At 38.3% G+C, this 27472-nt stretch overlaps 1 protein-coding gene and 1 pseudogene across 6 annotated transcripts in view; both read right to left on the bottom strand.

Moving 5' to 3' along the window:
• Nucleotides 1–27472, bottom strand: part of ACYP2 (acylphosphatase 2) — a 278791-nt gene that overhangs the window by 237463 nt on the left and 13856 nt on the right. The window contains exon 1 of one of the 6 annotated variants that reach the window (XM_042932276.1): nucleotides 4114–4166. The exons of the other annotated variants lie outside the window; for them this stretch is intronic. Coding sequence (XP_042788210.1) covers nucleotides 4114–4134 — 21 coding nt within the window. The 5' untranslated portion in view covers nucleotides 4135–4166. Of the gene's footprint in view, nucleotides 1–4113; nucleotides 4167–27472 lie in introns of those variants that run through there. 6 annotated transcript variants of the gene reach the window in all.
• LOC122214795 lies at nucleotides 14313–26641 on the bottom strand (annotated as a pseudogene).

The raw sequence follows: 27472 nt of genomic DNA, 5'->3' as shown, positions 1-27472 counted from the left end.
ATCAAAGAAGGTCACTCCTCTGCTCAAAAACACTCCAATGATGCTTTTAGTAAAAGCTTAATTCCTAAAACTCCTTTAAAGTCCTACATGCTTTGTTTCCTGTTCATTCCCTCTCCAACTTCATCCCTTGCTTTTTCCTTCCTTGCCTGCCTCATTCAGGCAGCATTCTCCCCATCTTTTGCTGTTCCTTGGCCTTTCCAGGGACCCCCAGACCTTTGTATTCACTGTTCCTGGGATGTTCTTCCTTCAGACATGACTCGTTCATCTCCCTTCCTCAGATGTTACCTTCTCAGTGAGCCCTTCCCTGTTTACCCTCTGTGATTGTCCATTTATGTATCAACTTGACTAGACCCCAGGATGCCCAGGCGTTTGGTCACATGTTATTCCGGATGTATCTGTGAGGATGGTTCTGAATGAGATGAACATCTGAATCAGTAGATTGACTAAGCAGACTGGCCTACCAAATATGGAGGGGCCTCATCCTATTAATTAAAGACCTGAATAGAACAAAAAGGCTGGAGTAACAAGGAACTTTGCCTGCCTGACTGTGGAACTTGTCTTCTGCCCTTGGACTGGAACTTGCATCATCAGCTCTCCTGGTTCTCAGGCTTTCAGACTCAGGCTGGAACTATACTACTGGTCTGCTACATCTCCAGCTTTCCAACTGCAGATCTTGGAACTTCTCTGCCCCATAATCATGTGAGCCAATTCCTTATAATAAAACTATATATATATATATATATATATATATATATATATATATAACACACACACACAAATCATGACCCCCAGCCCTTCCACCATGTGAGGCCCCAGCTATGAACCAGGAAGTAGGCCCTCACCATCCCACCACCACCACTCTCCCCACTGAATCTTCAGACTCCTCATCTTAGACTTCCAGCCTCCAGAACTGTGAGAAATAAATCTCCATTGTTTATAAGCTAAAAATAAAACAAAATAAAATTGCAACCCCTAAGTACCTCCCTGTTTTATTTTTTTCCTGTAAAATTTATTGCCATCTACCAAAACATAGATTTATTTTACTTACCCTCCCCACTTTTTTTTTTCTTATATCTACCAACCAGATTATGAGTTCCACAAGGGAAGGGTTTATGTCACTTTCATTCACTGCTGTATCCTAGCACCTAGAAGAGTACCTGAGATATATGGAGTATTGGATAACTATTTATTGAATGAATGAATGCCTAACCTATGCAAAACATCAGCTTTAGGTAGTAGTGAAATAGAGATGAATAAAGTTAAATTACTTAATGTTATACTTCAGGTTCCTCATTTATAAAATGGGGGTAATAATATACCTCATGGGACAGTTATGGGAATGAAATGACTGAATATTTATGGAATGTTTGGAATAGTGCCCAGTATAGTATTAAAGTAAGTGCAATATTAAGTAAACTAAATTTTCATATATATTTATATCCCTGCCCTCAAGAAGCTTGCATATAACAGAAAGGACATCTACAAAAACTACAAAGTGTGCAATGGTAGCACAGAAGTTGGGAAGGGTCAATATACCCTTAGGGTCAAGGAAGCCTTCACAGAGAAAGTGATATTTAATATGAATCTTGGAGAATAAAGAGGTGTTTACTAGGTCAACAAGAAGGGCGTTCCAATCTGTGGACATAGAATAAATGTTTGAACCAGGTGGTTCAGAAGTAAGAATAAATCTGACCTCCCACCTTCCAGGAAGTAATGATCCAGGGTTGTCTCAATAAATCTAGCTTGTTTTTCCTACTTTATGCTTTAATTTGTCTTATGTAAGGGAAGGCACTGGAAACACTAAATATTAAGTTGTGGTCATTTCATTGTGTGGCAGAGAAAGTTTTGGAGATTATTACACCCTGGGGAAATGTTTGCCCCAATCTGCTTAATGTACTTGATGAAAAGAATCTGCTTAACTCTAAATCACCTTAATATTCTTGAAAGAATCTTCAGGTTTCTTACAGTAATTAATATGTCTATCATCTTATCTGCTGATAATGATCACAGGTAACCATTTTGCTTAAGTGTTACATTAGGATCATTTGTTTAAAAAGCACCCTGATTTCAATTTTACCATGTTTTATTCACTTATTTCATTAATTAACTAAAATTAGGCTGTATTTATTATTACAATGTCAGAGTATTATTAGTAATTATTTTAAAAATAAAACAACCTTAGTGTCTATTAAATTATCTCCCAAGAGACAAGATTACATCACATACCTTTGATAAAGTCCTTTTTAAAAGAAAAAGATTTTATTTTTGAGTAATCGCTACCCCCAACATGAGGCTCAAACATACAACCTCAAGATCAAGAGTCATACACTCTGACTGAGCCAGCCAGGGATCCCTCTTTGATTAAGTCCTTTTAAGTGAATGATCTAGAAATCAGTGAAGAAGGACCTCTGGAAGGGCAAGGAAATGCATTTCCCTCTGAAGCCTCTAGGAAAAATACAGCATTGCTGACACTTCGATTCCAGCCCAGTAAGACTCATTGTGGATTCCTGACCTCCAGAACTGCAAGAGAACAAATTTGCACTATTCAAAGACATTGGGAAGAGTGATAATTCATCGTAGCACCAAAAGGAAATTAATACTGAGTCTGAGGCATCTGTATTAGTTAGAATTAGGTTCAGCTATAAGGAGTAGAACTCCCTAAATATCAGTAGCTTGAACAAGGTATACTTGAGCAAGTTATGATCTCTCATAAGTCCAGATTCAACAATCCAAGACTTATATAGCAAATCCACCATTACCAGATACCCAGGCTTCCTCTATCTTGTTCTGCCATCCTCAACACATGGTTTCAACATCATGGTTCAAGATAGCTGCTTAATCTCCAGCCATCACATACACCTTCTAACCAAAAGGAAGAAAGAGAAAATAGAGGAAAGCATGCCTTTTCTATATAAAAAACAAAGTTATTGAAAATTGTACACACCATTCAGCTTGTATCTCATAGACAAGTACTTGGCAATATGGCCACACCTAGTTTTAAAGGAAGCTAGGAAGTATAGTCCTTATTCTGGGTGAATTTGTGCCCAGTGAAAAGTAAAGGGTCCTATTCCCAGGGAAAAAGAAGAGAAGAAATAATAAGAACTACTTATAATAACTGTTACAGCATCAATCTCAGCTGAAATTATATTACAAACAGAATCAAAATCCTCAGTAATCCATTGGCTGTCACCCCTGCATCCATCTCCATCAGAACCAGACACATTCAAGCTAAGACTTTTCCTTTACTTTGCACTTGGATGAGTACTGCCGGTTTTGCTTATATGTTTCTTTATCTAAGAATTAAAGGCCAATCAATACCTTTTTGACTGATATCTTTAGATCTATAATATATTATCAGTCAGGTTATTGGTATTTTGCTGGCTCAAATCAGTCTGTTTCTTTCATGTAATTATACATTTTTCTGCTATGATCCTACAGTTTATTTTCAGAGGACATTCTTATTTCCTCATTCACAAATCCTTGGAAGTCCTTTTCCATGGCCTCAAAGGACAAAAACAAATTACAAAGACATCTGCCATCAGGTTAAAGCCTGGTGCCCACAGATAAGTTTCACTCTTTTCTATGCTCACTGATCGTGGTCAGCCATTCCAATCCTAGAATTGTCTAAAATTTATCCCAAATGGAGCAAATTGTGACCATGTAGCTGAGTAAAAATTCAATACCACTACTTGAAAGATAACTGTGCAATTTGATCTTGAAATTATTTTTGGCTAGAGTCAGGGCTGGTGTAATGAGTGGGTGAAGACAATATCTATGCTTATTGAATTACAGCACGGTAGGCAAAATTAATACCCCTATTGTGCTGATGAAGAAATTGTGGCCTAGAGAAAGCAAGCAGTTTCTCCAAGGTCTGGGATCTTAAACATTTCACTATTGATATAACTTGAGAAATATGGGGAATGTCTCTGCTGTAAAATATTTCCCCATTAGTTTTCAGGATGCTTGAAATTTAAAACATTCTTTTGGTCTGGAAAGCAAATATACTGGAAAATAAAGCCAACTCTTTACAGAATCCAGAAGGGAAAAATCCTTATGTTCTTTATATCGCCATGACCAATATCTTACTTCATGAAGGCCACCATCATTTCTCACCTGAGTTCCTACAGTAGCCATCCAGCTGGTCTCCAGATTCCCAGATGGCTCCTTCCAATCTGTTCTCCACATTACAGCCAGAAGGATCTTCCCAAAATGCAGATCTGATCATGTTACTCCCTGCTTAAATGCTTACAGACACTCTTCATTGACTTCAGCATAGTCTACAGCAGTAGTTGTCAACTTTATTTGGCAAAATTTTATATAACAAATAATTTTCATCATCATCCCCTCATTATTCTGAAAGCTAATCCCTAGAGAAAATAAAGGGTCTACATACACAATTTTAAAAATAATTTTAACACTCAAACTTTAATATAAAGGAGAAATAAAAATAACCTAAACAACATTAGGTCACTTTTAAAAAATGCTTGGCCATGATTACATTAGAAGCAAAAAACTACAAATTTTGAAACGGTGGAGACAGCACTGACCTTCCCCATCCCCACTCCCTACAGACAAGCACTGGTCCAAACTCTTTAATGTGACCTGTAATGTTTTTGTGCTCTGGACTCCCTTCATCTCTCCAGCCAACATTCTCACTAATCAGCTTGCCTTGGGCTTGAATCCTCATAAACTACCTGACTATCCAATTCATACAATGGTTTCTCACTTATTGGTCTTTGAGCAAGAAGTCACTTTCTTGGCCTGGAACTCTTCTTTATCCTCTCTCCAGCTTTACCTGGCTAGTTCCTTTTCATTCATGCCTCTGCTTAGAACTGATTCCTCTAGAAAGCCTCCCCTGACACACCAATAAGATGTGGCATACCTCCAGAGCATCCTGAAATTTCCTCTATTACAGCATACATCACACTACATTGCAATTTTCTCTTTACCTCTCCAGGCACTCCCTGAACAATGAGTTTTTTTGAGAACATAGACTACTTGTGGTCACTGTTATGGCACACAAGGTTGGCACAGAATTGGCATTCATAATGGCTTATTAAAGAAAAAGGAAGTTGGAGAGCATCAAAATTTAACTTGGTTAAACTGTTTTATATTTATACTGAAGGACACAATGAAGTTAGGAGTATTACAGTAAGCTATAATGTTTTAGAAACACATTACTTTAGAAAGATGTATAAATGTCAAAAATACAAAATGCATTTTGAAAAAAATAAAATGTAATAAACCTGACAAACATTCCACCAGCCAGGTTATTAAGGTCAACATCAACAGTGATAAGTCATGTTGATAGTATGTACTCTTGATGGGATATGATGAAATGGCACTTTACCTATGTGGTTTTCCTCCCTGAAACCCATAATCCCAGTCTAAACAAAAGAAAAACATCAGACAAATCCCAATTAAGGGGCATTTTACAAAATACCTGATGTGTACTCCTCAAAACTGTCAAGGTCATCAAAAACAAAAAAAGTCTGAGAAGCTGTCATAACCATGAGGAGCTATTAAAGAGATGTAATTATAGGGGCATCTGGGTGGCTCATTTGGTTAGACATCCGACTTTGGCTCAGGTCATGATCTCACAGTTTGTGAGTTCAAGCCCTGCATCAGGCTCTGTGCTGACAGCTTGGAGCCTGGAGCCTGCTTCAAATTCTGTGTCTCCCTGTCTCTCTGCCCATTCCCTGTTCATGCTGTCTCTCAAAAATAAATAAACATTAAAAATAAATAAATAAAAATAAAAATATATAATAACTAAATGTAATCTGATATCCTAGATGAGATTCTGAAACACAAAAAGGCAAAACCTAAGGAAATTTTAATAAAATATGGACTTTTGTTAATAATAATGTAGTAATATTTCATCAATTATAATAAATGTACCAGGCTAATATAAGATATTAATAATAGGAGAAACTAGGTGCAAGGGCATAAGGGAACAAAATCTTTGCAATTTTTCTGTAAATCAAAAATTATTCTAAAACAAAAAGGTTTGCATTTTTATGGGCTAACCATTTTTTAAATTTTTTCTCAAATGTTTATTATTTTTTGAGAGAGAGAGAGACAGAGTGCAAGCAGGGGAGGGGCAGAGAGAGAGACGGAGACAGTCTCTAAAGCAGGCTCAAATGTGGGGCTCAAACCTATGAACTGTGAGATCATGACCTGAGCCAAAGTCAGATGTTTAACTGCTTGAGCCACCCACGCCACCCCTATGGGCAAAACACTTAAAAATAGACACAGCATCCAGAAAAAAAAAGTGTATAAATGCAACAAGTCCATGAAAATATTATAAACATCTTCAATCATAAGGCAGACGCAAATGAAGCCATAATGTAATACCACTACAAACACATCAGAATGGTTAAAATGTAAAAGACTGGGAAAGTCAAGTGTTTGTGTGGATATAGAGCAACCGAAATTCTCAAACATTGATTATGGGAATGATACAGTTGCTCTAAAAACAAATGAGCAATTTCTCACAAGTTAAACACCCTTTCCACAGATCCAGCAATTCCACTCCTAGGTAATTACCCAAGGATAATAAAATATGTACTCTCACACATACATACATACAATGTAAAATGGTATCATCAATCACAAAGATAACAAAAGTAAAAAAGCATTGTCACTTGGAAAATCCTGAAAATCCTGAAATAATGTTCTTAGGTTAGGCGTGCTAAAATATTTAGGGGTAAAGTGTCATGATGTCCACAACTTATTCTCACATGACTCAGCAAAAGAAAAAAGGAAGGAATAATTTTAGAAGGAAGGAAGGAAGGAAGGAAGCAAGGAAGGAAGGAAGGAAAGTAGGAAGGAAGGAAAGAAGGAAGGAAGGAGGGTAGAGAGGGAGGGAGGAGAGGGAACAGCAAGTGTGGCAAAAATTTTAAAAATTGGTGAATCAAGATGAAGATCAAGGGAACTGGTAAATCAAGGGAACACCTGGGTGGCTCAGTTGGCTGAGCCTCCGACTCTTGATTTTGGTTCAGGTCATGATCTCAGGGTTGTGAGATCAAGCTCTGCATTGGGCTCTGTGCTGGTGGAGTGGGGCCTGCTTGGGATTTTCTCTGTCTCTGTCTCTATCTCTGTCTCTGCTCTCTCTCTCTCTCAAATAAATAAACTTTAAAAAAAGAGAGAGAACTGGTGAAACAAGATGAAGGAAGTGAGGGAGGGAGGAGAGAAAGCAGTAAAACTTGTAAATGGTAAAATGCTAAAAATTGGTGAATCAAGATGAAGAGATGAATGAGTCATATTATTTTTATGACTTTCCTATACTATACATTTGAAATTAGCAGAATAGAAAGTTGTGGGGGAAAGCAAGGTCAGTAATAGCACTGGTAAGTTGATATGAATTTCTCTATTGGTCAAGTTTTTTTTTTTTTTTATTTTGCTCAGTGGCTGGAGGTTAGCCAAAGTATTTATGTTGCCTGAGCACTTAAATGTGACTATCTTCACAGAACAGTCTGTGAAATATAACATGTTTTTTAAACTATGAAATATTTATTAAAAGTTTCTCAGATAGTTCAACTAAATTTAGGATTATATGTTTAACACCAGCAGAACTCAGATGTTAAAAACAAAGTTCTATCAAACAACTTCTTTTGTACTCCATGACTCCAGGTCATGTTTAATTTATTTTTCCAGCTGTTTTAGAATCATATAGACATTTTTATTCAGAATCAACCTTAAAAGAAGGTAGAGTAGGCAATAAAGATAAGCTAACCAATTTTTGATTTAAAAGAATGATCCCTTGGGAGCCTGTATGTGTATTTCAACAATGGTACTGTTGCTCAAACATTTTTCAGACTCCCACTCTGGTGTTTCAGAGCCTATTTGTGAATCTCCTAATAAAATCAGTATGGTTATTTTAAATACACCCACATTTTATTTAGGACAAAATGACATGTGAACATGTGATCATTCAACTTATTTGCCATTCTTGAACTCACACGATAGTTGGTATTTTTAAAAAATCATGTCTACCTTAACGAAGTAAAAATTGCCAAAATAAATGCTATTAAAAAAAGAGTTTCATGTCTGTAAAATTAGAAACAAATAAGAGCTCTTATTTTAGGCCAGAGGTAGACAAATATTCTCTGTAAAGTTTCAAACAGTAAACATTTCAGGCTCTGTTGGTCGCATGGATTCTGTCACAACAAATCAGCTCTTGTACTGTAGTATGAAAGTAGCCTTAGACAGTACTTAAATGAATGAGCTTACCTGCATTCCAATAAAATTTTAGTTACAAAACCAGTTTTTGGAACACATTTGGCCTGAAGGCCCCTGTTTACAGACCCGAGTTTTAGGTAATAATAGATAACTGACATAAATGCAGTTGATCCTTGAACAACATGGGGCTTATGGGTGCCCATCCCTGGGCAGTCAAAAATCTGTATATAATTTCTGACTCCCCCAAAACTTAACTACTAATAGCCTATTATTGACCAGAAACTTAACTGATAACATAGTTAATTAAGACATATTTTGTATTACATGTGTTATACATTGTATTCTTACAATAAAGTTAGCTACAGAAAATGTTATTAGGAAACATTATTAGGTGTCATAAGGGGCACCTGGATGGCTCAGTCCATTAAGCATCTGACTCTGGATTTTGGTAGACTCCATTCTTCAGGAAGTAATTGGAGGTCAGCTTACTCAGTATCAACATAATCTTTGTTTAAAAGGGAGAAAAACACATAAATATAAAACACAGCATACACACAAAAAACTCAATATCAAGGGGCACCTAGGTGGCTCAGTTGGTTAAGTGACTTCGGCTCATGTCATGATCTCATGGTTCATAAGTTCAAGCCCCACATCAGGCTTTTCGCTGACAATGCAGAGCCTGTGTGAGATTCTCTCTCCCTCTCTCTCTGCCCCTCCTATGTTTGTGCCCTCTCTCTCTCTCTCTCTCTCTCTGAGTGAATAAACTCAAAAATTTTAAAAGAAAAAAAAACATCAATGTCAAAATGATAATGTGACCAATTAATAGTGAGTAAAATATTAGTTTGTTCAAAACAATCAAAGAGAATACAAGGTGAAAGCAATCTACAGAGTACTTCTAGCATTTTTATTAATTTCATCACCACATGAAAACAAAACATATTTCTTTGTCATTCACAAATAGTATTTTTTTTATTTTAATTTTTTTTTTTTTAATTTTAGAGAAAGAGTGTAAGAGTGGGGAAGAAGGGCAGAAGGAGAGAGAAAGAGAATCCCAAGCAGGATCTGCAGTCAGCACAGAGCCCGATGCAGAGCTCAATCTCACCAAACGTGAAATCATGACCTGAGCCAAAATCCAGAGTCAGATGCTTAACCTACTGAATTAGCCAGGTGACCTGGCATTCACAAATTTTAAAAAATAAAACTAAAAATATTTTCTCAGACAGTGATTGATGTTTGCAAATGCTTGAAATAAAGAGCAAGAACCATAAACAATTCTATTTAAACAAAGGGTGCAAAGTCTTTGTTCATTTAAAAACATTTATTAGAACTAATGATTACAATTTTCACATCTTCAGAGGAAAAGAGATCTGAAATGTGGCCTGCACTAACATTTCATACTTACTGGACTATTTTCCCATTTTGATGTTTCCCCACTACACTAGTTGTTCTCAGATGTAATCTTTGAATGCATCAATATCATCTGGGAATCTGTTAGAAATGCAAATTCTTACCTCAGACTTCCTGAATAAGAAACTCTGGGAGTGGGGCCCAGAGACAACCATCCAGGGGATACTGACGCACACACAGGTTTGAGAACTACTGGTCTACATCTAGGCAGATGTTTATGTAGCTACCAAAAAAGAGAAAGAGCCATACTCTTCAGTTGTTAGGTCCCAGCACAGGCCCATCTCAAATCTCCTTCCCTTTACCAGCTTGGATCTAAAGGAGGGGAGAGTGAAAATGGCTTACAGATGGGAGCCCACTCATAACTGGTACTCTTCTTGCTCATCACCAATCACCTAACCCACATGTAGACTTAACATAGTAGTACACGAGGCATCTACACTTTCTCACTCAGCTAAAACTCAAGGACTAAGAATGCATACTGGGGACAGGGAGGAATACTATTTTTCATAAGAAGAATTACAAAGCAACTGACTCCTAAACCGTGTGTATATATAACATCAATTGCAATAATATCTTTTTTGAATTTTTAAAAATGTTTATTTATTTTTTAGAGAGATAGAGACAGAAGTGTGAGCAGGGGAGGGGCAGAGAGGGAGACATAGAATCTGAAGCAGGCTCCAGGCTCCGAGCTGTTGAGCTGTCAGCACAGAGCCCGACACAGGGCTCCAACTCACAGTGAGATCATGACCTGAGCTGAAGTCGGACGCTTAACTGACTGACTGATCCACCAAGGTGCCCCTATCTTAGGCATATTTTTAAGAGATCCATTAGAACCTTTACTTTTATGAAATTCATTTATATATGACATGTTTTTATATAATTATGGGGGATAAAATGTCCCTGAAGTAACTGCACTCTCAGAATGTGATGAAAATTCACCTCCAAATACAGAAGCACATGAACCCATTGCTTTCAGTTTCTTTCTGCTTGGCTTTAACTTCTGCCTGATCAAAGAAATTAGAACTCTATAAATTAACAATTTATAGAATTAAAACAATTTTTTAAAATAATTATGGATGTAACTAACGAATGAAAATCCTACTTTATGCACTGTGTTATAATAAGCATTAGTGGTTGAGGAGGTTATAAATTAAAATAAAATTAAAAACAAAATTAAAATAAAATTTTTAAAAAGGTACTGGAATAGCCAGTTAAGAGGTTCAGAGCATTAGTGGTTGAGGAGGTTATAAATTAAAATAAAATTAAAAACAAAATTAAAATAAAATTTTTAAAAAGGTACTGGAATAGCCAGTTAAGAGGTTCAGAGGCTAAAACAACAAGGGAACCAAGGTCAGCAGCAGGACCCTCCAAACAGATGTGGAAATTGAATGGATATTTTTTAATGTTTATCTATTTATTTTTTGAGAGACAGAAGGGGAGAGGAAGAAGGAGAGAGAGAATTCCAAACAGGCTCTGTGCTGTTAGCACAGAGCTCAACCTGGGCTCCATCTCAAGAACCATGAGGTCATGACCAGAGTTGAAATAAGAGTCAGACACTTAACCAACTGAGCCACCCAGATGTCCCAAAACTGAATGGGTTTTTGAAGGATGGATGTGTAGGGAGATGGGAATGAAAGTTCCAGATAGGCATATGCCATGAGCAAAGACTATGAATACTTTGCATATATGAAGAATAATAGAGTAGACCAATTTAGCTGGAGTAGGAAATCCATACAGGAAAAATTCAGTAGATTAGGTCCATTTCACTAAATGTACTATGTACATTTACTTAAATGTCAGGCTGGGGCATTTGACTTGTTCTGAGAGCAATGAAGAACTATTTAAAATTCTAGGGACATGATGAAAGCAGTATTTTAGGAAGATTGATTTGACTAAATGTGTAGAGTAGATTACAGTTGAGCTTCTCAAGTTGTAAAATGCATATGAAATCACCTGGGATCCCATTAAAATGCAGATTCTGATTCAGTAGGTCTGGGGTGTAGGCTAAGATTCTAACACAATGCCAGTGATTCCCAGACTATTGGTCCTCAGACAGCACTTTGAATAGTGGAGGATTAGGGTATGGTTCTAAATTCAAGATATCCCCTGTGGTCTAATATTGAAGTAGGAAGAGAAAGCATGCCATAAGGAAAATAACTTTTTTTTTTAATACAAAAAGATATAGCTAGAAAGCTGATAAATAAATTACAAAATACTAAAATTATTCTATTTGCCTTATAAGAAGGCAAGAAAGAAAGAACCAAAGAACAACAATGGGTTGGAAAAATAGAAAGTAGTCAAACCATAATAATAATCACATGCAGTGAAATAGATTAGAGTCACACATATATAGTTAACTGATTTTCTGACAAAGTCTCAGAGACAATTGGGTGGAATCTTCTCAATAAATGGTACTGAAACAATTGGATATTCATGTGCCCCATCCCCCCCAAAAAAGAACCTTGCACTATGTTGAAAAATTAACCAAACATTAATCGTGGACCTAAATGTAAAATGTAATAAAACTATAAAACTTCTACAAGAAAGCTTAGCAGCAAATCTTTGTGACTTCAGTTTAAACAAAGATTTCTTTGCTTACAACACCAAATGCACTATTCATTAAAACACACACACACACACACACACACACACACACACACACACACACACACACAAATGGATTAATTTGGCTTCATCAAAATTCAAAACTTATCTTTCAAAGACACCTTTAAGAAAATGAAAATACAATCCACAAACTAGGTGAGAATATCTGCAAATCACGTATCTGATAAAGGATTTGAATCCAGAATTTACAAAGAACTCTCAAAATTCAACGAGAAATACAACCACCCAACAAAAAGAAGGGGCAAATTAAAAAAAAATAATAATAACTTTTTTACAAATTTATGATGCTAGTCTGTTTACCTGTTTGCAAGAATAGACATTTCTCATTCAAGCAGCTAAAAAGAAAGTGAGGGCTATAAAAAAAAGAACATAAGAGTGGCATCTGGGTGGCTCAGTTGGTTAAGCATCTGACTCTTGATTTCTGCTCAGGTCATGAGAGCATGGTTCATGAGATCAAGTGCCAGGGCAGGCTCTGTGCCAACAGCAAGGAGCTTCCTTGTGATTCTCTCTCTTCCTTCTCTCTCTGGCCCTCCCCCCAATCGTGCAAGCCCTCTAGCTTGGTCTCTCTCAAAAATAAATAAATAAACAACAACAACAACAAAAAGAGCCTAAGAGAATCTTACAGAAACAAATGCAAAAAGTATGGTACAATGCCCCCCTGGGGAAATGGAAAGGAACCAGACACTGCTCTCTCAGCCTCTCTGCTACATGCTCTCCCATCTTCTCATGCTTCCTTCTTACTCATCTTCAGTTTGCCCATTAGGACTCTCACTCCTGACTCTGAATAACTTTCAGTTGAAGTGCCCACCACCATCTTACTGCAGGCTTGTAAGTCTCGGTTCAAGTTCTCAGGAGAGAACCAGCTTGGACCAGTCTTTGGATTGGTCATGAAGGTCAGGAGTCCATCTCTGGTTCAATCATCTATTACCTAGACAGAATCTTTCTTATAAGATTTCGGGGTCTATAAGTGAAATGAAGATGGACAGTTGGGCATGGTAAACAAATAGATGAAAAAATCTGTCAAAATGACAGGTGGGAAGACTCTCAGGTTCAGCTGAGGTCTCTATTGTTTGCATAACATATGTCAAGTACTTCCCTTGCTCTAAAGGCATGTGCTTTTCTGAGCATGTTAAAACATTGAGAAACCAAAAAAAAAAAAAAAAAAAAAAAAAAAATTGAGAAACCAGTTCTGTCAGCCCTAAGGTATCTTCCTCCAGAGTATATGAGTTGATGAAAAATTCACTGAGGTTGAAGAAGCAGGTGGTGAGGTCTTTTCCCTGTGTTGTTTTGCATTCCCTTCCCCTAGCCCACACGCATGAGACAACATGGGAGTGCTTGTGCCTCACATGAAAGATTTTCAAGAGAATCACTTGTAGAGCTTGAAATTTGGGGGTATGTGGGGATTGTTGTCTCACTTTGAAAATGCTAAAAGGAAAAGGCTGTGGCTACATCAGCCAGAGACGGAAGAGCCAAGGGAGTGAAGGGCAGGAGAGAGGGATGCAGTCCCGGGAGTGAGCTGCCCTCAAGCTGATGTGGAGGTGGGTGGGACTTGAACACAGTACAATCCTACAGGAAGAAACTAGCCTGGATTTAAAGGGTTCCTGCCCCTTTAAGGAGCAATACTATCTCAAATGTGTAACTTCCAATGTGGATTAGATTTTTCCCTATCTAAGAATTATCTGAGGGGTGCCTGGGTGGCTCAGTTGGTTAAGCGTCCAACTCTTGGTTTTGGTTCAGGTCACAGTCTCATGGCTTTGTGGGTTGGAGCCCTGCTGTGCTGACAGCCTGCTTGGGATTCTCTCTCTCTCCCTCTCTCTGCCTCTCCCCCACTCACACTGTCTCTCTCTCAAAATAAATAAACTTAAAAAAAAAAAAAAGAGAATTATCTTAAATTATGATTGCTGACCAAGATTTTGTAGGGAAGGCTGAATCTTCAGAGCTGGTTTAAATGGAGAATGGGGATGGGGGAGGGGAGTCTTGCCTGCACCCTTCAAGTCCCAACAGCTTCTTTATTTTTTTCATTTTTTATTTTTCCTAATAAGATAAAGCCCACTGCTTTATTCTGGTTATTTGTACATTCCAGCAACTTTTGGGGGGAAGGGAAAGAAACTACAAAGAAAGACACAGACATATGGGGGGAAATATACTATAAACCGTTGTTTTCATTTTTGGTTAAAGAAAAAAAAACTTTATAATCAATATCCCACTCATAAGATAGAAAAAACTTGATGTTTTTAATGTGGCATTTGTGTCTATCTTCTCATTTCATATGTACAGTTTATTTGGGTACTACTACTATCCACTGGCAGAATACCTAAAAGCAAACACAAATATCAGAAAGGAAAAAGCATTAACACGAGGAAGCTCAAGAAGATGGGTTCAAAAGGGTGCGCCGCCCACTGGGCACCAGGCCAGGCAGGTCAGTCGAAGCAGACTACGTTCACGAAAGCCCTGTGGCTCTTCTCCAACTCCTGCAACAGCTCATCAGTCTAATTCTTCATGTTTTCCATGTGCTGAATGCACCGGCATAGTTCACAGATGAACGCCCCAGGGTGGCCTCTCCATGGCTGCCCTGGATGTCCACATTTCACACTGGCTAGCAGGTCTCCTGCTCTCTGGAATTGAGATCTTCAACCATCTGGTGGGTTGGTCACTCTCTCTTCACAGGTGAGGATCAGATCAAACAGATCTTTACAGTTCTGGAGACTTTCTGGCCAGGACTTGATTCTCTTACTTCTGTCCAACATATGTAAAATGCTATTCTGTCCTTCCTAAGGAGATCATTGTGCATCTGATCATACACAGTTTCAAAATTCTAAGTATCTGGCTTGTCATGTGTCATTCCTGAAAACCTGACATGAGTTCCTGTTCCAAAGAACAGGACACTGACTTCCCATTTGCTGAGGATGTTGTGCGCCTCCATGCTCCGTTCTGGTTTCTCCAGCACACCAACACCACCTGCAGCAGCAAACACTGCAAGGCGGCAGTCACATGCACTTGATGTACCCCCTGGCAGGTTCTTTAAACCAATGTTGCAGTAAATGCAAAATTATGTCACCCCAATGGTGGTTGTGGTCTAGCAGCCTAAAAACAGAACTTGGAATTAAAGATTTGTTAGTTTTTCAGCTTCAATTTCTTTCTTGATATAAAACTGTGTTTCATGTGGGATTTAGAACCCAACACAAAGCATGATAGAAATGATAATGAAGTAGATCTTTAGGAAAGGGCTTTATGAATCAAGAAAGAATGACAAATCAGGGAAAGAAGGAGCTATATATTCTTCCATAAAAGTGACACGAGATTTCCTAATGAAAATTTATGACAGACTGAAGAATGGAGAAGCTAGCCTAATGGTATCCTGTACTTTGAGATCATCAAGTAAAGGCAATCCTGCAGCCTCAATTTAGCTTAACTAAACTATGTGAAGATAAGCACTACCTCAGCCCCACGTTACCTTCGGCAAGGGAGCCCAGAAGCTGAAGAGGAAGGTCTGCCATACAAACGAAAAGGCTTTTATTCCCTGTGCCCTGCCCTCTAGGATTCCACTATGCTTCTCAAAGAAAGATTCTATTGTAACCACAGATTCATATCCAGTGCCCTCACTTGCATGTCATTTTGTTTTGTATACATTTCTCATTTCTCATGCTGACTGCTAAGTTAATTCATTCAATTTTTTTTGTTTTCTTCTTGCAGAGCCTTCTCTGTGTCCGGCACCATTCAATAAGCTCCTCATGGAACTTATATTTGAGTGTGTGGCAGTGCAGGTAATAAACAATACATCCATTAAAGTATATCAGATGATAGTAAATGTTTTATTAAACAAAAAATGGCAGGGGAAATGAATAGAGATTGTGGGGAGATGAATTTAAAATAGGGGATCAGAGAAGGCCTCTTGAGAAGGCCATGATTTGAACAAAGACTTGAAGGTAGAAGCATCTAGGAATATTCAAGGAACAGCAAGAAGTTAGGATAGCTGGAGGAGAGGGAGGGGGGAGGGAGGGATCGGGTGGGAGAGGAAAGAAGGGCCAGATCACATGGGAACTCTTAGCTACTATGAGGACTTTGGCTTTTACTCTGAATGAGATGGGAAGCCATTCAAGGGCTAAAGAGTGACATGACTTGACTGATGTTTCAATAGGACCATTCTGGATAAAGATGATAGGGGATGGAATGCCAGGGTCAGGCAATCACCTGGGAGGCTCTTGAAACAGCCCAGGCCAGAGATGATAAAGGCAAGGACTGTGGGTCAGAGTGGCAGCCCTTGGAGGAAATGAGGACGGGAGGAATAAGCAGATTCTGATAAGTAACTCCCTGAATGCCATAGTAAGGTGTTGGGCTTGTATTTGGCAGAGGCAAAACAGAGAGGCAAATGCAAAACAAATTTAAATTCATTAACTAACCTATCAAGGGGAAATTGACTATTGCAGGAGTATTTTAAATCAGTAAAGTCTACTGGTGCTTTTCAAGTATAAACCTTTCAGGTATAGATATTCTGGAAACCAGAAGAGCCTTGAAACCATTTAAAACTTATATAAGATTCTTTGAAAGCATTTATGAATTTGACAAAATATCTTACTCAAGGAAAAAATCCCCTAGAAGGAAAAAAACCAAAAACAAAACAGATATTAGATTTTCTTTTTAAAAGCCACACCAAAGGAGATATAAATAGAAAAAAGCTGAAAATACACCTAGATGTCACAATGTGCCAGATTGTCATCTGATATTTCCAATAAACATCTAATACCAAAAGTACCAAAACTCAGTGCTAAATTACACAAACCATTTAGAACAAGTAAAGGGCAATCAGTGGAAATAAAAAAGGACTCAAAGCAAAGTATGGCATTAAATGTATGTGACTTGAAAAGGGATTAAGAACCGCACAGCAGGGGCCTCGCTCTATTATGATAACAGAGATAGAGACAGACAGACAACTACAAAAAATGCTATGTATTCATGAAGTATAACCTAATACAAATTTGAGAATGGAATAATACAAAGCAGGAGACATTTTTGAAATGTCATCAAACAGTGCCAGTGAATATTATTTCTGCCAGGGAACAGCAAGAGAGAATGTTTTATTCAAGAGTATCCAAGGAAATAAAAGTTATATTTAAATGGGACATTTCTCACTACATCAAAAATTTTTAATGAAAAATAGAAAAGCAGCTTCTGGGGATAAAAGTGTTATATTTTTGTTCTGGGAATAAAAGTGTTATACACATATGTTCTCATGATAAATGATTATAGGTATCCCCTGCTTTTTGAAAGTTCACGTTATGCCACTTTGCTCTTGTGAAAGACCTCCACTGGTACCTATTTGTGCTAACTGAAAGAAATCCAAAGAGGATTTTCGCTTTGAATAAAAAAGGTGAGAAGCGCAAAGAGTGTTCTGTGTTGGTTTTGCAGCAGAACAAATTTATGTGATAGAGGCAGTTGCATACCTAGAGCAGCAAGAGCAGCACCACCCAGCTCCTTCCTGGGAACTACATTCAGCGTCTCAGCACCAAGACGGCATAGCTTTGAACTGTGTCTATGAGCGTCTGTGCTTTATCTTGATTTATGTTGTACATCCATTAGCAACATGTGTTCTAAGGCCTCAAAAAAGCCTAAGAGGTTACTTTTTGGGTCTGGGAATGCTAAAAAAAAAATTCCATATAAAATAATGGTAATTGCTTCTTCCCTTTGCGTCATTTCAGCTTATGAAAAGTTTCATAGGGATATTCTACTTTCAAATAGAGGGGGGAAACCTGTACTTAGTATTTAATAGCTCGATTCTCAGTGTTAAAATGAGACAGGCCAAACAGAGGTTTAACAATTTATTTTACTTTGTCACCAGGCAGGCATGATTATTAGCAGTGCAACGTGTTTTTAGCCTTTTGTTTTTTCCTTATCTTTCTCCTAAGTAAAATAAAGGAGGGTAGTTCTCTCCAAAGTGATAGAAGAGAGAGAGTGAGTGATTCCAATAAATTACATACTCTCCTTTGATATTTAGGACAAATATCTATACCACTCTCTTTTCCCTATCATATTTGTCTATCCCTTAAGTACCCTGAAAGCTTCTGGAACATTGCAGTTTCTCTCCAATTACATCACCCCTGACAACTTCAACATCCCTGTCCATGACGTTTTGACAACCTGACCTTGTGTTTTCTCAGCCTGATTGACTTCTTGCCACCTACCTTCTGTGCATCTTGAATCTGCTCAACCTCTCACAATTTAAACAAATGTCCATCCCCAGCCATCACCTCTCATCTCATCATTTCTTCCGTTCTACTGAAGCTGGTATTTGTCCTCAGAGTAACATAAATTCCATCAATCCTCATCTAGTACTGCTATGGTTAAGGCTAGAGATTGTAGAGTCAGTCTGTCTAGGTTTAAATCCTGACCCGCTCTTCCCTAGCCGAGTGACCAGAGACAAATTACTTAATCCCTTTATGCCCTAAATTTCTCACAGGCTTCCTGTGAAGGTTAAATGAGATAATCCACATAAACCTGGCACACACTAAATCCATGATGAACATTAGCCAGTGGTATCAGTATTCTAATTCGCTTCACTTGTCCTTTGTGAAGCCTGGTCACTGTAGTGATCTTGGTTTTCTCCCGCTCTGGTTAGTACTAGTCCCTTCCATTGTTCACGTTTTTCATCTCAGCTCCTGGATTAATTTAAACCTTGACTGCTTCCTAAATCTAATTGGACTCTAACTCTAGACCACTGGGGACACTCAGGAATTTTTTTTTATAATTAATCTCTTCTTGAGTCCTTATTCCATTCCCCACAACAGCTACTCTAAACCACCTCTATTTTCCTAAAGTCCCCAGATCTTGTCCCGCCTGAAATATTTTTATGACATAAGGTTGTCTCCTACTTGCCCAAGAAGACAGAGGCCACCCTATTACAGAGAAAGCTTCTCCTATACTTCAGTTTTTTCCCATGAAGAAGGAACCCAATGAATGTAACTCCTGGCTTCTCTGCCTCTGTATTCACTTTCCCTTCAGGGAAGTGGAATAACTCACTTGACTGTTAAGTTTATGCAGAATAAATCAGCATTCTCTAAGTAGCCTTTAGATCCCTCGGCAGCCAGCAGGCCCACACAGCCCAGACCAATCATTCTCTCACTGGCCATAGGATGCACAGGAGACCAGCTGCCTCTAGAGGACCTAGGGAAATCTGTAGTTTGAAAAGGGAGTATAGCTCTTAAGTCAGAAGACCTCCCAAAGGACAGATGTTGAGGAATATTAAAAAATCAAAACAAAAAACTGGGAATTTAGAGGAGCTATATAAATTCAGAGGTATGAGTGGACTTCAGAACATTTTAACTTTGGCAGTTGTATGGGCTTTTAACAGCTACAGTCTGGGACAAATGCTGGGAAGGATATGGAGCAACAGGAATGCTCATGCATTACTGGTGGGAATACAAAACGGTATAGCCATTTTGGTAGACAACCTGATAGTTTCTTACTAAATTAAACATACTCTTTAGCATACAATCCAGCAGTCACACTTGATATTTATCCAAAGGGACTGAAAGCTTATGTTCATACAAAAATGTGTACGTGGATGTTTAGAGCAGCTTTATTCATAAATTAAGCAAGATCTATTTCAGTCGGTAAATGGATAAACAAACTGTGACACATCCAGTCAACAGAATATTATTAGGCACTAAAAAGAAATAAGCTATCAAGCCATCAAAAGGACATGGTGGAATATTAAATGCATAATACTGAATGAAAGAATCCCATCCTAAAAGGGCTACATGTTGTATGACTCCAACTATATGACATTCTGAAAGAGGCAAAATTATGGAGAAAGTAAAAAGATAAGTGGTTGCCAGGAGTTGAGGAAGGAGGGGTGCAGAGGCAGGGCAGATAATTTTTGAGATACTATACTGGTGGATAGATGTCATTACATATTTGTTCAAACCTATAAAATATATAACACCAAGAGTGAACCCTAAGGTAAACCATGGACTTTTGGTGATAATGATACCTTGATGTAGGTTCATCCTTTGTAAAAAATGTACCACTCTGATGCAGGATGTTGATAGTGGGGCAGGTTGTACATGTGTGGGGTTAAAGGATATGCAGGAACTCTTCTCTGCACTTTCCACTCAATTTTTCTGTGAACTTAAAATCACTCTAAAAAATAAAGTCTATTCAACAACAACAACAACACCTATGCTAAGGAGGTTTCATTGTCTAACAGAGGGTATTTTTGAAAATACAGATTCTTACACTTCATCTCAGAACTACTAAATCATTTCTGTAGGAAGAGGATATAGAATCAGTATTTTTTTGCATGCAGTTGTTAAATAATAATAAGCACCCAGGTAATTATTTTGATCAGACAAATTTGGGAAACATTGGTTTAGGCTCTTCTATACCTGAAAGCAGTTACAGCAACTGATGGCCAAGGATTACAACTGTTGGCTCCGAAGATAAAAGCAGTGTTAGGGAACAGAGTTCACTCTAAATGCAGCTCAAGGCATTGGTATTCTTCCATGTTCCCTTTGTAGTTAGAATGCTACATAGCATATTTGGATCAACTGAATGTGAATGGAAGTGATGTGAGTGAAAGAGACATGTGCTACTCTTGGGCAGAAGTTTTTTAGAGACAGGGCATAACTTGTTACATTCCCTTGTCCTGCTATGTGGACCATGGAAAAACTTGTGAAGATTGTGACATCCTAGTTCCTTAAGTGAATACAGTGTGAACAGAACTCCCTGCCAATCCACAATGGATGTGTAGTATAAGTGAAAAATAAACTGTTGTTGTCTTAAGCCACTAACATTTTTAAAAAATGTTTATTTATTTATTTTGAGGGAGCATGTGGGCAGCAGGGAGGGGGCAGAGAGAGAAGGAGGGAATCCTAAGCAGGCTCCGCGCTGTCAGCACAGAGCCTGATGTGGGGCTCAATCCCACAAACTGTGAGATTGTGACCTGAGCTGAAATCAAGAGTCAGATGCTTAATCAAATGAGCCACCCAGGTGCTCCTTAAGCCACTCACATTTTGAAGTTCTTTGTTCCTGTAGCATAACATACCCTATCCTGACTGATAGAGTCTTCAAACTCTACAAATTTTTTAATTAAATTTTTAAATGTTTATTTATTTTTGAGAGAGAGAGAGAGAGAGAGAGAGAGAGAGAGAGAGAGAGAGAAAACACAGGCAGGGGAGGGGTAGAGAGAGGTAGGGACAGAGGATCCAAAGCAGGCTCTGTGCTGACAGCAGAGAGCCCGATATGGGGCTGGAACGTGTGAACCTTGAGATCATGACCTGTGCTGAAGGTGGATGCTTAACCAACTGAGCCATCCAGGTGACCAAAACTGTACAAATTTCTAAGATTCACTAGAGAACAGTATCTCAAATGCTAGTCTGAGACAGGAATTAATATGAATAGCAAATTATCCACCCTAGAAATGGAAAATTCAGTGTGCCAAATTTAACAGCTCCTAATTACATTTATGTTCACAGAACATCAATTACTGAGTCTTGTATCAAATCACCTATCTTGGTAAAGCTAATACTCAGAATCTCTCTGACTCCAGAGTCTTTTACATGGTATTTAACAACACCAATAAATGTGCTTTGAGAACAAAATTTTGCCCGGAATGACAACACCAGTGACTGGGGAATAGCTTTTTCTAAATCTGATGGGAGTGGGAACAGGAATGCAATAATTTTGTATGTCTTATTGACTCTTTTGATTCTCTAGAAACTCAGTAAGAGACTTGATACTAAACTAATAAAATGTTTGACTAAGCTACAACTGTTTACAAAAAATCCCAACCCTATTTAAGTCTTGCAAAACTCTTCTATGGCACAAAAACAGACACTCACATCAATGGAACAGAATAGAGAACCCAGAAATGGACCCACAAATATATGGCCAACTAATCTTTGACAAAGCAGGAAAGAATATCCAATGGAATAAAGACAGTCTCTTCAGCAAGTGGTGCTGGGAAAACTGGACAGCGACATGCAGAAGAATGAACCTGGACCACTTTCTTACACCATACACAAAAATAAACTCAAAATGGATGAAAGACCTCAATGTAAGACAGGAAGCCATCAAAATCCTTGAGGAGAAAGCAGGCAAAAACTTCTTTGATCTTGGCCACAGCAACTTCTTACTCAAAACGTCTCCAGAGGCAAGGGAAAGAAAAGCAAATATTAACTACTGGGACCTCATCAAAATAAAAAGCTTCTGTACAGCAAAGGAAACAATCAGCAAAACTAAAAGGCAACTGACAGAATGGGAAAAGATATTTGCAAATGACCTATCAGATAAAGGGTTAGTACCCAAAATCTACAATGAACTTATCAAACTCAACACCCCAAAAAAACAAATAATCCAGTGAAGAAATGGGCAAAAGATATGAATAGACACTTCTCCAAGGAAGACATCCAGATGGCCAACCGACACATGAAAAAATGCTCCACATCACTCATCATCAGGGAAATACAAATCAAAACCACAATGAGATACCACCTCACACCTGTCAGAATGGCTAACATTAACAACTCAGGCAACAACAGATGTTGGCAAGGATGCAGAGAAAGAGGATCTCTTTTGCATTGTTGGTGGGAATGAAAGCTGGTGCAGCCACTCTGGAAAACAGTATGGAGGTTCCTCAAAAAATTAAAAATAGAACTACCCTATGACCCAGCAATTGCACTACTAGGCATTTATCCAAGGGATACAGGTGTGCTGTTTCAAAGGGACACATGCACCCCCATGTTTATAGAAGCACTATCAACAATAGCTAAAGTATGGAAAGAGCCCAAATGTCCCTCAATGGATGAATGGATAAAGAAGATGTGGTATATATACACAATGGAGTATTACTCGGCAATCATAAAGAAATCTTACCATTTGCAACTACGTGGATTGAACTGGAGGGTATTATGCTAAATGAAATTAGTCAGGGAAAGACAAAAATCATATGACTTCACTCATATGAGGACTTCAAGAGACAAAACAGATGAATATAAGGGAAGGGAAACAAAAATAATATAAAAACAGGGAGGGGGACAAAACAGAAGAGACTCATAAATATGGAGAACAAACTGAGGGTTACTGGAGGGGTTGTGGGATGGGGGATGGGCTAAATGGGTAAGGGGCACTAAGGAATCTACTCCTGAAATCATTGTTGCACTATATGCTAACTAATTTGGATGTAAATTTAAAAAAATAAAAAATAAAAAATTAGGAAAAAAAAGAACTAATAAAAAAAAACTCTTCTAAGATTGAATGAAATATGAAACAGAAAGGATGAATTCTGGACATTACATTTCTTTGAAGTTGAAATTTCAAAGGCAAGAGAATTTGAGCTTAATCACTGATTTCTTTAGACTTAAATTGTCAAGGAGTTTTATTTTTTTTTTATTAAAAAAAATTTTTTTTAATGTTTATTTATTTTTGAGAAAGACAGAGACAGAATGCAAGTGGGTTAGGGGCGGAGAGAGAGGGAGACACAGAATCCGAAGCAGGCTGCAGGCTCTGAGCTGTCAGCACAGAGCCCAATGTGGGGCTCGAACCCACAGAGCTGTGAGATCATGACCTGAGCCAAAGTCAGGCGCTCAACCGACTGAGTCACCCAGGTGCCCCTTAAATTGTCAAGGAGTTTTAATCTTTAGACTTTTATTTTTCCTGAGAATGGGAATTTGATAATGGGAGGGAGTTTTTGCTGAAATTTGAAGGGTCTCCATGTTGACTATATTTTATTATTGAAGTACCTCAATAGTGCTATGTAATCTCATTGTAAGCCCTCTTATATGTGAGATTGGACAATACTACTGAATATAATTGGTAAGGAAAATAGAGGAATGGATTTTCAGATTTGGAGTTTCTATAATCAATATACTATTTGTGGTAGTTATAAAACATGGCCTGTTTTATGTCTTGTCCTAGCAGCTTCTCTCATGTAGGGCTCCTGGAAGGGAGCTTAGGTTGGTTGTGAAAGTACATACGGCTTATACTATTCTAGCACCATCCCATAGGCCCTAAACCATGCTAGCACCATCTGATCTTCCCACAGTTCCCTTGGTTTACCTGAAAAATTGAGCCCACAAAACTTCTCTTCAATTTTAACTGCTACCCTTAGATGAAACTTTAATACACCAAGTAGGATTCCTTTTTGGGGGCATCTTTGTGTAATTTGTGTTTTGTTCTGTTTTGTTTTGACTTTCTCTGCCTCCTATCACATGTGAATCTTGCTGCTCTCATGATGTGTCCCCACCTGTGTATATTTGGAGGTTCATACCTTGCTACCTAAATGTGCTATTGATGTTGTTCATGGGTTTGAGATTTTGCTAACTTGCTCTGTTTTTGTAGGAAGCTATGAGGATATTTAAAAACCATTCCACTTTCAACTTCACAAAATGCTCTTTGCTTTTTTTGTGATCCTTTCATGTAGCAAAGATAATTATATATGTTCACCAAATCTCTTTTCATATTTCTTCTATATTCCCTGTCCATCCCCCCAACACCCTCCCCAAATGAAGCATGACCCAGGGACTAGTCCTGCCTAGTGAAACATGAATGGAAATAACAAGTGTCACTTCACAGTGGTGGCAGTGAGACCCCTCTGCACCACTCCTTCATCTCTCTCTTCCCCTTTGGTCATTAGCATACAGCCTAAGGACTGAAGCAGCCAGCCTCAATGGTCTCAGCAAAGAAGATAACAATCTAGAGTAGAGTTTGCACTAGTGAGAAATGAACGTTTAAGTCTTCTGCCACTACTCTCTTGGAGTTGCTGCTATAGCACAAACCCAGACTACCCAGACTTCACCTCTTCCTTGTAAATATGCTCAAGTATCTCCTATCCCCCATCCCCCAAAAACAAACTTTCCCCTAGTCCTTAAATTATCATATATCTCCCTCTCATTCACTGATACATTTCTGGAAGTAAAATCTATATTTGCTACATCCACTTCCTCACCACCCACTCACTGCTTAATTCCTGGGGATCTCGCTTCTGCTTCTTCATTCTTCAGAAACTATTTTGAGATTACCAATGATTTCCTACTTCCCAAATCACATTCAATCCTGCTCAACCTCTCTTCTACCAAGGCCCCAAACTCTAGTCAAGTGGTATCAAATCTTTTTGTGATCAAAGACTCCTTTGAAAATCAGATAAAAGTTAGGGATCTTAAGGGAAAAAAAAGCTATGGATCTTATTCTCAGAAAAATCGTGTGTGTCTGTGTGTGTGTGTGTGTGTGTGTGTGTATATATATATATATATATATATATATATATATACACACACATATATATTTCCCGAGGTATTTTCCTATACCACCCTACCCTAAAGTTTTGTCTCTCCTCCACTTTTGGCATTTCTGTAGTGGCTTCTTATACTAACTATTCTCTCATGCATCTCTCTCTTCATTCAATCATGGAGTACTTGTGAAGTAAAAAAACAATATTGTGTTCCTCTTATCCCAAACGACATGACAGGATAGTTGGGAAAGAGACATGTTTACATTAAAACTTGAGCAATAAAATAGGGAAGAATATGAAAAAGTGGGAGAAATATTGAACTATTTATGAAGAAGGGTCTGATACTGCTTTCTGTAAGAGAGGGAGTATAAACTGGACCTTGAAAGACAGGCTGGACTTTTGGGTAAGTAGATAGAAGGAAGAATTGTGTGTCAAACAGAATAGAAGGCATTATGTGAACAACAAGAAACATGTAAATATAAATGAAATGTTGAAGAGATCATAAGTAGGTCCAACAGGGAATGACCAGAAAGGATACAAAGGTAGATAAAAACAGAATGCTAGAGGGGCATCTGGGTGGCTCAGTTAGTTAAGCGTCCAACTTCAGCTCAGGTCATAATCTCACAGCTCTTGAGTTCAAGGCCTTTGTCGAGGTCTGTGCTAACAGCTCAGAGCTTGGAGCCTGCTTCAGATTCTGTCTCTCTCTCTCTCTCTCTCTCTCTCTCTCTGCCCCTCACCCACTCATGCTCTGTCTCTCTCTCTCTTTCTCAAAAATAAATATTTTAAAAAAAAATTTAAACAAAAAAACAAAAACAGAATGCTAGGTTGAAACCACTCCGGTGTTAGCCTTAAGGCTTTATTCTGGGAATAATAGGGAGACATTGAATATTTTTGAGCAAAGGACTGCCAGGATAAAAATGATCTTTTAGGAGATTAATCTGTTTAGAGTACCTAACAGAGAAATGAGGGACTGGCCCAAAGGAGTTAAGGTCAGGGACTGTGCAATAATCCACGGTTTGTACTTCTGAACTACAGAACTGAACTGTTTGAGAAGAGTATCTTAGTAAAAGGGGCACAACTGATGTAGGAGGCATGAAGACGTGTGGCTTGGATCTCCCTTCACCTGTTAGAATGCAGGCCGCTAAGAGCCTCCAGCTGCAGCCCCTTCAGGACCTCACACAGCAGTATCCAAGCTGAGGTCATCATCTTCCCGTGCAGCCCCCACCAATGACTGATCATGACAGCACTACTAGGGCCTAGCCATTTCTACCTAACACAGGACTTCTCTGGAACTCCCCACTAGGTTGGCTGAGACTTTGCTAGGTGGACATCAAAGTTTGAGGCTCTCCCCATCCAATCCTGTTTCCTTGCCACTTTTTCACCGGTGTCAGATCAGCACCCAGGTCTGAGGGCTCTCCCTACTCAGTCCTCCTTCTTCCACCTTTCTCTCTCATAGGTGTTATATCCCACTCCCCAGATTATATAAAAATACTTTGGAAATACATGAAAAGCTCACATTATAAAATTCATACAAGTAAAAATTAAATTGGTAGCACTGAATTAATTGTGTCTAGGAAAGGCATAATCTAAGTTTAATTATCGCATGCACTAGCAAACTAAGAAATATGGTTAACAGTGATTTACAGATTGAAAAAAACACCAAGGTCACTGCAGGCTTGAACAAATTTTCTGCATGCTGAAATCTTTTCTCTGATTTAACCTAAGATTAAGTAAGAGACTAAAGTAGCCATTTGAACATATCGTTATTTAGAGGAACCAATTTATTTTAAAAAGAATCGTTTCATCTCACAACTAAAGTAATAATGGGATAACGGGAGCAGCAGGGTGGCTGAGACAAGTGTTTCAGAGGGGGTTCAGCAAATAGGAGAGTCCGTACACATACTAAAACAATATCTGTCAGGTAGAAAACATTCTTGAAGCTGCCTTTGAATATACTCTGTGTTCATGAGACACTTCTGTGAAAATGGAAAGATATTCCCACCATGGCAGGATCGAAAAAAAAAAAAAAAAAAAAAA

Source organism: Panthera leo, chromosome A3, assembly GCF_018350215.1.
Source record: "Panthera leo isolate Ple1 chromosome A3, P.leo_Ple1_pat1.1, whole genome shotgun sequence".
Taxonomy (NCBI): domain Eukaryota; kingdom Metazoa; phylum Chordata; class Mammalia; order Carnivora; family Felidae; genus Panthera; species Panthera leo.
Note: the sequence above shows the minus strand (reverse complement) of the source record. Positions and strands in the feature narration are given on the sequence as shown.